General features: G+C 39.8%; 1 protein-coding gene and 1 long non-coding RNA gene across 2 annotated transcripts in view; one reads left to right on the top strand and one right to left on the bottom strand.

Annotated features, from left to right (window-relative positions):
- The first annotated feature begins 1,557 nt into the window (after positions 1 to 1,557).
- Positions 1,558 to 4,198, top strand: LOC128638225 (uncharacterized). The gene is made up of 2 exons (XR_008399071.1): positions 1,558 to 1,731; positions 3,577 to 4,198. It is a non-coding gene; the product is annotated as an uncharacterized LOC128638225 (long non-coding RNA).
- A 7,385-nt stretch (positions 4,199 to 11,583) lies between these two features.
- The window catches only part of PLOD1 (procollagen-lysine,2-oxoglutarate 5-dioxygenase 1), a 55,274-nt gene continuing 53,404 nt past the window's right edge, over positions 11,584 to 13,453 (bottom strand). The window contains exon 19 of the mRNA XM_053691532.1: positions 11,584 to 13,009. Within this exon, the coding sequence (XP_053547507.1) occupies positions 12,854 to 13,009 (156 nt within the window). The 3' untranslated portion in view covers positions 11,584 to 12,853. The remainder of the gene's footprint in view (positions 13,010 to 13,453) is intronic.

Below are 13,453 nucleotides of genomic sequence, written 5' to 3'. Positions count from 1 at the left end.
AGAGTAGCTAGGGGTCATTAGGCCTGGCGCCTCAGTGTGTGTGACGGGGAGGAGCTGCACTTATGTGACATCTTATACTAGTAATGTAATAATATAAGTAAAGTCACTACCTACCCCTTACTTTACATACATAGTCTATGGCCATGGTGGTTATGGGCTGCAAAAGTGCCCAAACATTAACAGGGTACATTTACATTTCTGAGAATTAGAAATTCCTTAGTGATAAAGAAAAGGGACATTCCGGTCAAAATTTATATGCACATAGATGACTGACACCTTTCAATAAAAACATGTTTGCAATATACATGTATTGGCAAAAATGCTTCTAGTAAAAGTTATCACTGTTTTAGTGTTTACATTTTCTCTGCACGTGCCTGTGAAGCATAGCTAGATATTCTCAGTGCACCAGCATTTTAAATACTGCAGCTGCTTAAAACACCAGTGGGGCTGGTGTTATGTCAGTCAGCAATTAACAAATTGAGTCATTACCATATGATACAAGCCCCTTAGGCTCTCTAAGCCAATTATATGCTTAAAATGCTGGCGCACAGAGCATACTTTAATACACTTTTGAAACAGCTATAGCTTTTTATTAGAAACATTTTTGCTAATTCATGAATGTTACAAAAATGCTTCTATTCAAAAGGGAAATGCATCCATGTGGATTTCAATATTGGCTGGAATGTCCTTTTAAGAGCTAAATTACATATCAAGGGGGAAACTAGTATATCGCAAGGTTGTTTCATCACACAACTAAACATTCCATATAAAAAAATCTCAAGGTGTTTATTGTCCCTTTAATGGAACTACAGTTAAAGGGATATTGAACCCAAACCTTTTATGTAACGGACCGTTTGCACACAAGGGGTTAAACCGCCGTTTAGTAGATCTCCCCTTCCAGAGACACAGGTACAGCAGGACACCAAGCTCCCGAACTGGAACCTCACGAATAGCTGCTAGCAGACGAACAGGACAAGCACCCAAGCGGCTTACACTTCTGGCAATCAGTCTCTAACAGCCTACAGTAAATCCCCCCAAAGACGTGACAAGGCACCGTGTTGAGGGTCAAGCAGTGAACAGAAAAATGAATCCTTTATTTGAAGGCAGTACACAGATTTATACACCCTGGCATTCCAGATTTACAGAGCTTCAGGTTACATAGTGAATTGGTTAAACAGTAAAGCAAACATATGAACAATACAGCAAACCTCTAACAATTGTCTATTCACAGGTAAAACAGATTAACATATCAAGTTAATTAACTGGGGAAGAAAGTTTACTCAGACAATCCAGACATCCCAACTCTCCCAGAAGTTCCGGGAGTCTCCCGCATTGCTATAGCTGCTCCCTGACGCCCGCAAGATAGATAAACTATCCCAGAAATCTGCAGCTGTCACATAAGCAAGTTTATGGGGAGAGAGTTTTCAGTAGAAAATTGTAAGATCAGCACACATTTCTCGTAACGCGGTCTGCAGGATGGCAGCCAGCAAGTTGCTGTCACAGGGGTGGAGAGAATACTACAGTTATGTGAACATTATGCAATTTGGCAGAGTTTTCTTCAAACACCCCCTTTCCACTATCTTGGTACAGTCCCACGTGCACGTGCAGCCCTCTGTGTTGCTGTTTAAGCATTGCGAGCAGTATGGACAAGGGGGCTGGAGATTCTGCAGGGTCACCGGGCTGGATTGGGGGCTTTTACAGATTTATCACAGACAAGAACGACTTCCGTAGGTGAGTAAGACCACATGTGTGTAATTATATATATGTGGTACACATGTGCACTCGTAACTGCATAGAGCCCAAGCGGTTTGCTGATTTCTATTAGCATCGCTTTTCATTTGGAGCCACTCAATATAGTGGGGTTTTATCAGAGAGAACACAACACTTAAACACGTTGTTACACAAACGGTTACCATCATCATTTTTTTTTTTTTTTGGTGCGGGGGGTTCCGAGGGGGGGGGTCCTTCCGGAATCTCGGAAATGGGTTTTTGCAGGTTGGGATGTCTGGACAATCTGATGTTGGGCAGTCTAGTTAACATAATCACACAGGAACACAATCAGTATACCCAGACAGACTCCATAGACACAATCAGATTAGAAACGTAAATAAAATACACCTTATTACAGAATATAATAACAGCTCTTATCAACTATTAAGTCCTTTATGCCCACATGGTTTATAGAGTCACAATTGCTCCCACAAGGGGCACTCACACCCTGTACCCATCCTGTATTTATGGATACAGGGTGACATGGACATAAGACAGAGTTATGAAAGTACATGGGGTGTCCAGCATATAAAATTCCACATTTCCATGCAGTCTCTGGGTATCCTTAAGCCCATGTACCTCCAGCCCAAAGAATGTTCCATAACAGGCCCTCAGATCTTGGTGACTCACGTCACATCCTATTTTAAATTTTCCTTCGTTCTCTTGCTATCTTTATTTGAAAAAGCAGGAATCTAAGCTAAGGACCATTTTTGGTTCAGGACCCTGGATAGCGCTTGCTGATTGGTGGGTACATTTAGCCACCAATTAGCAAGCGCAACCCAGCTGCTGTACCAAAAATGAGCGCTATCCAGGGTCCTGAACCAAAAATGGTCCGGCTCCTTAGCTTAGATTCCTGCCTTTTCAAATAAAGATAGCAAGAGAACAAAGCAAAATGTATAATAGGAGTAAATTAGAAAGTTGCTTAAAATTGCATACTCTGTATGAATCTTGAAAGAAAATGTGGGGTTTAGTATCCCTTTAATAATTTTCAGTTTCCATAACAAGATTTTACAGTTTTTGTTTAGTATTTACTATCAGAACAAATTTATGTTTCAAATGCTCTTAGATCATTTCATTCTCAAAAATACTCAGAAATAAATTAGAAAGATAAAGTGATCTTCCTCTGAGATTCAAATATAAATTAAAGTGAGAGAGACCGGTTTGTGTTATAGTAGATGGGAACTGTGCATTTCAACAAGGGGAATTCACTAATATTCATTATGCGAAAGAGAGACACTTACTTTACAATATAATGCTTAATAAAATAAGCTGAGAATTTATCTCCATGGCAGTGAGTTTTTGAGAAACGGCCGTAGGTATCTTTCTAAGATGCATACCCTACATTTCTATATGAAAAACACATCATAGCCCTTAATAGAATTAGCCTTTAAAAAGCATATTCAAGCACAATGTAAAATTCATAATCAAAGTACAGATTAAAATTTTGTATAGAGTCAATTACTTCCTGTCACAGCCCCACAGTGGAGCTGTGGTCTCTACATGAAGGCAAAGGAGAATCTTTCTCTTTGAAGTGGTTGCTAGTAGACACCTGCACTAGTTCCAGTCAGTTTCTTGCCCATGCTCAGTAGAGGACTTTTCCTGCAGAAATCTGTGATTGTAGAACTTAAGTTTTATAATGGCAGCTGTCTCATTTCACTAAAGGCAGTGGCTACGTTTCTAAGTGCTCATTTTGCAAGAAAACAAGTATGTTTGCTGTTTTTTATGCTATCATTCTTTTTAATGTTTACTTTGAGAAGGCCTTATAAGAGGCTGAAACGCGTAGACGTGACCTGTCTGTTTTACCAGAGATTTTACCAGGGATTCAGTCCCTTAATAGAGAGCACTCTATGAGGAAGAAGGAATTACATCGGACATCACAGATTGCCGTAAAATTGCCATGGCCGAAGAAACTCCAGGATTAGCTCACCTTACCCATGCGACACCTGAACCCTGAAGTACGAGGATCAAAGAAGAAACAATACACACTGGGCGGACGCCTCTATAGCAGTTGGGAAACAAATACAATATACAGCCCAAGGGAGTACATCACTGTGTGGTAAGATTACCCATAACCCCTAAAGGACTTCAACAAAGGAAGTAAAAGGCAAGTACCTGTACACCTACTTAGATGTTATGAAGAAACCGGGGGTATGAATACACACTGAACACGTATATCTTGTGGCACACCTATAATCCAGTCACCAAGGATCAATACGTATATATCGCAACTGTATTTACATACTTAACTTGGACTGGTCGCATGAATGTATACCTTGCTCACAGATTAAGGATTCCTTTACTATGGACTTTTAGAATACCGCTTGTGCACATTTTAGGGAGTCTAATTCTATTGTTTTTATAATACCACCTGTGGTAACGTATAAATTGTACCTTATCCATTTGTTTTAATAAAAAATTCTACATTGTATCTTACTGGCTGATGCATCACTGCTTCTAAGCGCATCTTTATTAGTTTGTATTTGCTCATTGAAACTACAAACCATTGTTCTCAAAAGGACGTCGATTTAATTGTGCTAAGCTTACAGGAAAAGCATATCTCCTTATCTTAACTGTCTCTCTATGAATAAATCTCAATTAAAATGCACAACTGTATTTCAGTTTTAAAAAGAAGAATTTTTCCAATAAGCTTGTATTAGTAAAAATGGTTTTAGTAGAAGTTAAGACTTAAGAGTTTTACTGTGGATTGAGCATATGTACATATGTCTTGGCACCCTTATTCAAACACCACACCTGCTCAAAGCCAGCAGTAGCATGTATTCCTCAACAATGATGCAAACACTCAACACAATCTGTGCTCTATGAGAAGGTGCAGTGTTTGAATTCAGTTGCATGGGATATACATAGATATGCTCCATGCACAGTACAAACTCTCACTGAGTCATTACAATACCAAGAACCATATTTGCTAATCCTATATAATAAAAAGACCAGGTATGTTTGTCAGATGCAGTCATGCGCAGTAGAGACTGCTCGAGGACAAACATACCTGGCCTTGAGCAGCAGAGAGGATGAGCACCGTAGTGGGGGGCGTGGCCGGACGAGAGAGCCGTGTCCGACGGGTGAAGGGGCATGGTCGGCGGGAGCATCCGTGATGGGGCATGGCCAGGTGGGAGTGGGTGTGGCCAAGAGATAGCGACAAAGAGGAAGGAGAAAGAGGAAAAAAGAGGGAGGATAGAGAGCAAAAGAGAGGGGGGGAGCAAAAAAGGGGGGTGAGGAGAGAGAGTGCAAAAGAGGGGGAGAGAGCAAAAGAGAGGGGGGGCAAAAAAGGGGGGTGAGGGGAGAGAGAGCAAAAGAGGGGGAGAGAGAGAGCAAAAGAGGGAAAGAGGATAGAGAGCAAAAGAGAGGGGGGGGAGCAAAAAAGGGGGGTGAGGAGAGAGAGCAAAAGAGGGGGAGAGAGAGAGCAAAAGAGGGAGAGAGGAGAGAGGGCAAAAGAGAGGAGAGAGGGCAAAAGAGAGGAGAGAGGGCAAAAGAGGGCGAGAGAGAACAAAAGAGAGGCAGGAGAGAGAGAGAGCAAAAGAGAGGCAGGAGAGAGAGAGCAAAAGAGAGTGTTACGGTACCAACAGTGTACCAAGGTTAATATCAGATGAACAATGTCCTGCATAGGGAATCAGCAATTCACAACCCAGCCAGTTTTCAGGTTTAAAACAGAATGACATTTATTAAAGGCTAGATGCCTAGTATTTATACAGGTTTGACCCCAGATGGGGGGGTTGAAAGACTCTTGTACATTTAGATAAAAAGGGGAAGACGCCCTTTTATGAAACAGTAGAATTACATTACTTACATACTTTACTTAGGCAGATAACAACTTAAACACATTTGGCTTGTCTTATCACCTAGCGTCTGCTCTCTGAGGGTGATTAAACAATGGCCTGTTTATTACTTAAATGTAATTATAGCACACAATAGCTGAGGCCAGAAAACCTGTCTTTAGAAATTAGATTCTTAGCTAAACACAATTAACTCCTTCAGTCCTGACAGAAGGGTCTGTCACATATCTCCCCCCTTGTGGAACACTCCGGCAGACCCGGCTTGACCCTTTGGCGGGTCAACCTGGGGATGACCGGACTAGGAGGTGGTAGGCATGTCAGTTTGCCAGGACAATCCATCTGTATTCCCGTTATGAGAGAGAATTCCTGTCCATACAAAGAAGGGTTCAACTTCCTCAGTGCCCAGACTAGGGCTAAACAGTCCTTCAAAATCCCATCAGCTTCTTTACGAGTTTTCTGTACCTGCTCTTTATAGGTATCCACAATCCCTTCATACTGACATAGGGTGCCCTTGAGTTGCTTACATCCAAAGCACTGAATCGGTTGTGAGTAGCCCTGCGAATTGAACCGGGCTCTCTGAGGGTAGTTCGTGGCCAGAGGCCGTGTGGTATAGCGGTGCACCAGGGGTTGGTAACTGGCAGCTGCTGGGGTGACTGGGGGTCTGTACTCCACTCTAGCAGGGGGCTTAGTGGTAGCAGTGTCCAGTTTGCGGGCATCCGTATACTCATCTGCCAAGCGAGCCGCTTCATGCAGGGTGGAGGGTTTACGGTCCCGAACCCACTCTCGAACTCCTGCGGGTAACTTGTCGAAGCAATGTTCCAACAGGAATAGCTGCAGCACCTCTTCCCCAGACACGGCTTGGCACCCCGCTATCCAGTGAGCTGCTGTGCGGTGCACCTTACATGCCCACTCAAGGTAGGAATCTCCAGCTAATTTAACAGTGTCTCTGAACCGCCTCCGGTATGCCTCCGGTGTAACCGCATACCTGGAGAGCAGAGCCTCTTTTACAGTATTATAATCCCCGACTTCCTCATCTGGAATGGCCCGAAAAGCCTCACTGGCCCGGCCGGATAATTTTCCGGATAATATCATGACCCAGTCCTCTGCGGGTACCTTGTGTAGTGCACATTGCCTCTCAAAATCCGCAAGGTACCCATCAATCTCTCCTTCTGTTTCCAGGAAGTTTTTAAAAGCTGCAAAATTTACTTTTCTCTTTTCCACTGGGGTTGCTGTGACTTGGGCTGCTGCAGAGCCGCTTTGGCGAAGTAGGTTGGCCTCCACAGCTGCTATGACCCGGTCGATAATTTCCGCAGATGGGTTGGGGCCATAATATGCCAGTCTTATTTTAACCGCCCGATCAAAGCTTGCTTCTTCAGGGGTTCTGTCTGCTATGCTGGGCCCATTGGTTCCTTCTGTCCCTGGTACTCTTTCCATCTTAGTCAGTATTGTAATAATCCCCCTCTTCCTGAGGTTACTGGCTTGTGTAGTTGCTCTTCTGGGCGATAAGGTTCATTCCGTCGCTTGCCACCAATGTTACGGTACCAACAGTGTACCAAGGTTAATATCAGATGAACAATGTCCTGCATAGGGAATCAGCAATTCACAACCCAGACAGTTTTCAGGTTTAAAACAGAATGACATTTATTAAAGGCTAGATGCCTAGTATTTATACAGGTTTGACCCCAGATGGGGGGGTTGAAAGACTCTTGTACATTTAGATAAAAAGGGGAAGACGCCCTTTTATGAAACAGTAGAATTACATTACTTACATACTTTACTTAGGCAGATAACAACTTAAACACATTTGGCTTGTCTTATCACCTAGCGTCTGCTCTCTGAGGGTGATTAAACAATGGCCTGTTTATTACTTAAATGTAATTATAGCACACAATAGCTGAGGCCAGAAAACCTGTCTTTAGAAATTAGATTCTTAGCTAAACACAATTAACTCCTTCAGTCCTGACAGAAGGGTCTGTCACAGAGAGACAGGAGAGAGAGAGAGCAAAAGAGAGACAGGAGAGAGAGCAAAAGAGAGGCAGGGGAGAGAGCAGAAGAGAGGGGGAGAGAGCAAAAAAGGGGGGAGAGAGCAAAAAAGGGGGGAGAGCACAAAGGAGGGGGGAGAGAGCGCAAAAGAGGGGGGGAGAGCACAAAAGAGGGGGGGAGAGAGCAAAAGAGGGGGGGGAGAGCAAAAGGGGGGGGGGGGAGAGCAAAAGGGGGGGGGGGAGAGCAAAAGGGGGGGGAGAGCGCAAAAGAGGGGGGAGAGCGCAAAAGAGGGGGGAGAGAGCGCAAAGGGAGAGAGCACAAAAGAGGGGGGAGAGAGGGAGCAAAAGAGGGGGGAGAGAGCGCAAAAGACGGGGGAGAGAGAGAGCAAATTGGAGGGGGAAAGAGAGAGCAAAAGAGAGGGGGGAGAGAGAGAAAAAGAGGAGGGGAGAGAGAAAAAGAGGGGGGGAGAGAGAGAACAAAATGGAGGGGGGAAAGAGAGCAAAAGAGAGGGTGGTGGGAGAGAAAGCAAAAGAGATGGGGGAGAGATAGAGCAAGGGATGGGACCTCTACACTGCAAAAAATGGCCCATGTACACAGGCTTTAGGACTAGTACAGGTATAATGCACAATGCTTATTTTCAAAATGAAATATGCATTCCTGCACATTTTAATTCCACGTTTTATGTCACTTGGGTGCTAATATAAGTTGTTCTGGTGTGCAGTTCTAGTAGATTCCAACCTTTAATTCTAGCTTTCCTTAAATAATCCCTCACTTCTTTTGACCCTACTTATACTGTGTATAGTAAAATACATACTTTTATGTCTTTAGGAATAAAGTGAATAAATACTAAAAAAATAATAATCATTACAAGCAAAAAACTTTTATTTAAAAATCCTCAACATCATCTGTACATAACACAGTAAATAATATGCATTTTATTGTAGAGCGCTTTAGGTCAACAAAGAAATGAAAAAGGAACTAGTAATTGCTGGACATTTAATACAATCTTTAATATAAGAACATTCTTTATCCTTACTAAATTGGAATTAGTGCACACACCTGGATATTTTACCTACAGACTACAGTCACTGAAGTTCTGTTACTAAATGACAACATATACTACAGTCACTGAAGTTCTGTTACTAAATGACAACATATGCAGTATACAGACTACAGTCACTGAAGTTCTGTTACTAAATCACAGCATATGCAGTATACAGACTACAGTCACTGAAGTTCTGTTACTAAATGACAACATATGCAGTATACAGACTACAGTCACTGAAGTTCTGTTACTAAATGACAACATATGCAGTATACAGACTACAGTCACTGAAGTTCTGTTACTAAATCACAGCATATGCAGTATACAGACTACAGTCACTGAAGTTCTGTTACTAAATCACAGCATATGCAGTATACAGACTACAGTCACTGAAGTTCTGTTACTAAATCACAGCATATGCAGTATACAGACTACAGTCACTTAAGTTCTGTTACTAAATGACAGCATATGCAGTATACAGACTACAGTCACTGAAGTTCTGTTACTAAATGACAACATATACTACAGTCACTGAAGTTCTGTTACTAAATGACAACATATGCTGTATACAGACTACAGTCACTGAAGTTCTGTTACTAAATCACAGCATATGCAGTATACAGACTTCCTCTAAATGTCACAAATCTACAAATCAAAAGTTTTGTTTATAAAATTATAACACTAAAATGATCTCAAACTTTCTTATGGTGGTTTTTCAAGAGGCCACACTGCTATTTTTTTTAAAAAAATGTTTAAATCAATAAAGGAGCCTCCCCCCCCCCCCCCCCGATGCCAACATCTGTCCCAATTTTTATTCAATTTTATGTAATTGGATTTTCCTCTCCAATCTTATTGAATTCAGGGACTTTTTGTACAATTCACTTTAATTTTGTGTTCTTTGCATACTTTTATAGGTACAGGTTCACTTTAATTTTGTGTTCTTTGCATACTTTTATAGGTACAGGAACCTGTTTTTTTTATACAATAGACAGCATGTGTTAAAGGTGCACAAATAACCCAATTTTTTTCTTTCGGATAGAACATATACTTTTAATTAACTTTCCAATTTACTTGTATTATCTAATTTGCTTAATTCTCTTGGTATCCTTTGTTATGGAGCAGCAATGCACTACTGGGAGCTAATTGAATGCGCTGGTTGAGCCAATAACGAGGCATATATTTACAGCCACCAATCAGCAGCTCCTGAGCCTACATAGGAATCCTTTTCAACAAATAAAACCAAGAGAACAAAACAAATTAGATAATAGATATGAACTGGAAAGTTGTTTAAAATCACAAAAAAAACAAATGTGCTTCAGGTCACATTACAGCCTAATCTTAAATCCAAAATTAATCATTTCTGAAGCTTAAAAATATACACACAGTTCTGAACACAATCTCCAAAATGAGCCCATGGTTACATTGCTGGTGTTCTTTTGAAGTTACAAAGCATTAACCTGTAGGACATTGTATTTTGTCCGAATTTTGCAGGGTTTTAGCGCCAAAGGACAAAATACAACATCCTAACCGCTTGGCTTTCCTGAAGCCACTGGCGCTTCCCTGGCGGGATTACGGTCTGGAGGGAATGCCTAGCATCATAGGGACGCCCCCCTGACGCAATCCCATCATTGAAATCTTGTGATCACATGCATGATCGCAAGATTTCAATTTGTTTACATCGGAACAGTTGTTCTGATGTAGATGCGTTAACCCCGGCACAAAAGGGTTAAACCGTTTGGCTGTTTACATATTTCCTCATTCTGCACAAAACACTCATCAGGTGGAAAATTTAACCCTAAACTCCAATGCTGTTTATTATTTAAATTCAGCAGCTTGGTACTCTTTAGAAGAAAAATTAGCATCTCATATGTTCCTTCACCTTTGATCGACTCAGCACAAGTCACTCAAATACATTTAAAATATTTAATAAACTAATTTACATCTATGTCAGACTATGTTTTGTTAATATGTTTTTAATGACTTAGTTTAAACAATATCTTATTAATATAATTTTGAATTCTTTGTTACTTTATTGTATACTATTTCAGGATATACCTGTAATATACTTAATATTCATCTGTATAGATACTTTTTATATAAAATATTAGGCAATAGAAATCTGTTTTACAGTTTTTAAAAATGTTTCTCATTTAGAAATTCTAGTTGTAACAGGCATTCCAGCCCTTTACGCCTAGTAGAGGAAGCCAAACACTTGAATCCATTAATAACGAGAATATGAAAGATATTAATAGGCTCAATATAAACTAAGCACAAATGAGCATTTTTCTGACTCCTATGAAATCAACCTTTTGCTGCTATAATGTAACTGGTGCAAAACACAAAGCTAATAGATTTGTAAACTGCCACAATGTTATCCTTTTTGGCAGCCTATTGGTCAGGCAAAAATGATTAACACCAGTAATGTAAACTCAGAGGTATTGGTGGAAGAGATTATGGTACCGAATGATAACCCCACTTGTGTTTGATTGAACAGATTGTAGCAGACACGTTCACAGGTTTTCAGCTTTAGGCTGTATTTGTGTAGCTATGTTTTCTAAGTTTCATATCACTGACAAAGAACACATTTGGAGTTTTTAAAATAAACGTTAATAACAAAAAAAATATATAGACGATAGCATCCATTTAATACCATTTGACGATTTACTTAAAGGGACACTAAACCCAATTTTTTTCTTTCATGATTCAGATAGAGCATGTAATTTTAAGCAGCTTTCTAATTTACTCCTATTATCAATTTTTCTTCATTCTCTTGCTATCTTTATTTAAAAAGCAGGAATGTGATGCAAAGGAGCCGGCCCATTTTTGGTTGAGAACCTGGGTTATGCTTGCTTATTGGTGGGTAAATGTAAGCCTCCAATAAGCAAGCACTTATCCATGGTGCTGAACCTAAAATGGGCTGGCTGCTAAGATTTACATTCCTGCTTTTAAAATAAAGATAGCAAGAGAATTAAGAAAAATTGATAATATGAGTAAATTAGAAAGTTGCTTAAAATTTCATGCTCTATCTGAATCATGAGAGAAAAAAAATTGGGTTCAGTGTCCCTTTAATCTAATATTTCTACAATGACATTTAAAAAAAACAAAACACTTTCTATATTTAAAGGGACATTCTATAACAGTGATTAGAGCATGTAATTTTAGCACTGCAGAACCCGCAATGCTATGTGTTTAACCTATGCAGATGGATTAAACACATAGTTAAAGTATCACTCAGGAGCTACAGAGAACTGCAGGTGTCAAGCAGACACAGTCTATGAGCCGGCATCAGAGTCAGCAGCGGCAGTCTCATGACCCTACCAAACACCGGTTGTGTCTTCTTGGGATCATCAATTCTCTGCAGCTTCCAAGCGTTCCTTTAACAATGTGTTTCACCCCTTTGTGGAGGTAAAACTTATATGGTCTGATTATCAAAAACATTCTGGCACGGAGAGAAATCTTGAAAAAATCTTCAGATACTTTTTGAACATTATATTGCAATGTACGTGCATCTCCTTCACATGCAGAACACTGCATAGCAAGGTAAACAGCTCTAAAGCTAAAATTTGCCTTATAAATCTATTTGAGAAACCTTAAAAAGGTACTGACAAGACTTCTAGACAATCTAGTCAGAGCAGAGAGCTTTAGATAATCTAACCTGTAGACTACAGAATCTGCTAAAATTACATGCTCTAACAAAGTAGAAGAGTTTGGAATACAATGTCCCTTTAAGCACTTCTGTTTATGAAAATGGATCTATGTACTGAAACTCTACAGCAAAATATATATATAAAACATTATATGCATTACAGCACCATCCTTTTAAATACATTCAACATAAATAACACTTTATATCAGATGTTTGCCTTGCCTGCTCTTATATACATTTTTAACATCACCGGCACTTGAAATGGGATTAACATTAGTTACTAAAGCACAACTATTTTTGATCAAAGCAATGAAATTCAAGTCAGAATTTTAGATTTTCTTTTCTCTGTTTGCAGTTAAAATGTCCAGTAAATGCTGTCATTGTATTCACAGGTGCAAAGTCAAGAACTGTCAGCTAGACTTTTGTAAATCAGTTTGTCAACGGCATCTTCACTAACAAATTTTCAGTTGAGTCTAACAGATTCCCCAGCACATCCTTGAAGAGGAGACATCAATGAAATTAAGCAGGTAATGTCTTTCCAGCGTCATTGCTAATACTACTCGTTGTTTCACTAATTCATTGATGGAACATCAACTGTTCTTTAAATGGCAGCTACATTTAAGGATCCACAAAGGACACTGCGATGTATCTCGTTCCTTTTGTAGTAGGGAGGCCCTCATGGTAATGAGTCAGCCGTCCTGGGTGCATTAAAGCCCAGCCTTTCCTCGGGGCTCTAATAGAGCAATCATAACGCAGGAATCTGCAGCCACCTCCCTAAAAGTATATATAAAAAAAAAATGATTGTGTGACATTTGGTACAGTGTATGTTTCGGTTAACTAAAAACAGGTGTAAAAACAAATTAATTTAAATAAAAAACAACTACTCCGTAATATCTAAAATGTATATAAAATATAAACCAACTTTACAAAAATACCTTTAACATTTTACCCTTTTTCTATTAGAATATTTTAGTTATCTCTTTAAAGAAAGCACCCAGTTCTGTTACTCGAAAGGATATTAAACAAATATACACTAGAGATAATTATGTATTCAAAGCAAAGATTAGCCTGAGAATAATATGTTGATTTTTTGTTTACAATTATATTATTTGTGTAAATATACAGATACATGTGTAAAGATTTGTGTAAAGATTTGTGTAAAGATACAGATACATGTGTAAAGATTTGTGTAAAGATTTGTGTAAAGATACAGATACA

This window comes from Bombina bombina, chromosome 8 (assembly GCF_027579735.1).
Source record: "Bombina bombina isolate aBomBom1 chromosome 8, aBomBom1.pri, whole genome shotgun sequence".
Taxonomy (NCBI): Eukaryota; Metazoa; Chordata; class Amphibia; order Anura; family Bombinatoridae; genus Bombina; species Bombina bombina.
Note: the sequence above shows the minus strand (reverse complement) of the source record. Positions and strands in the feature narration are given on the sequence as shown.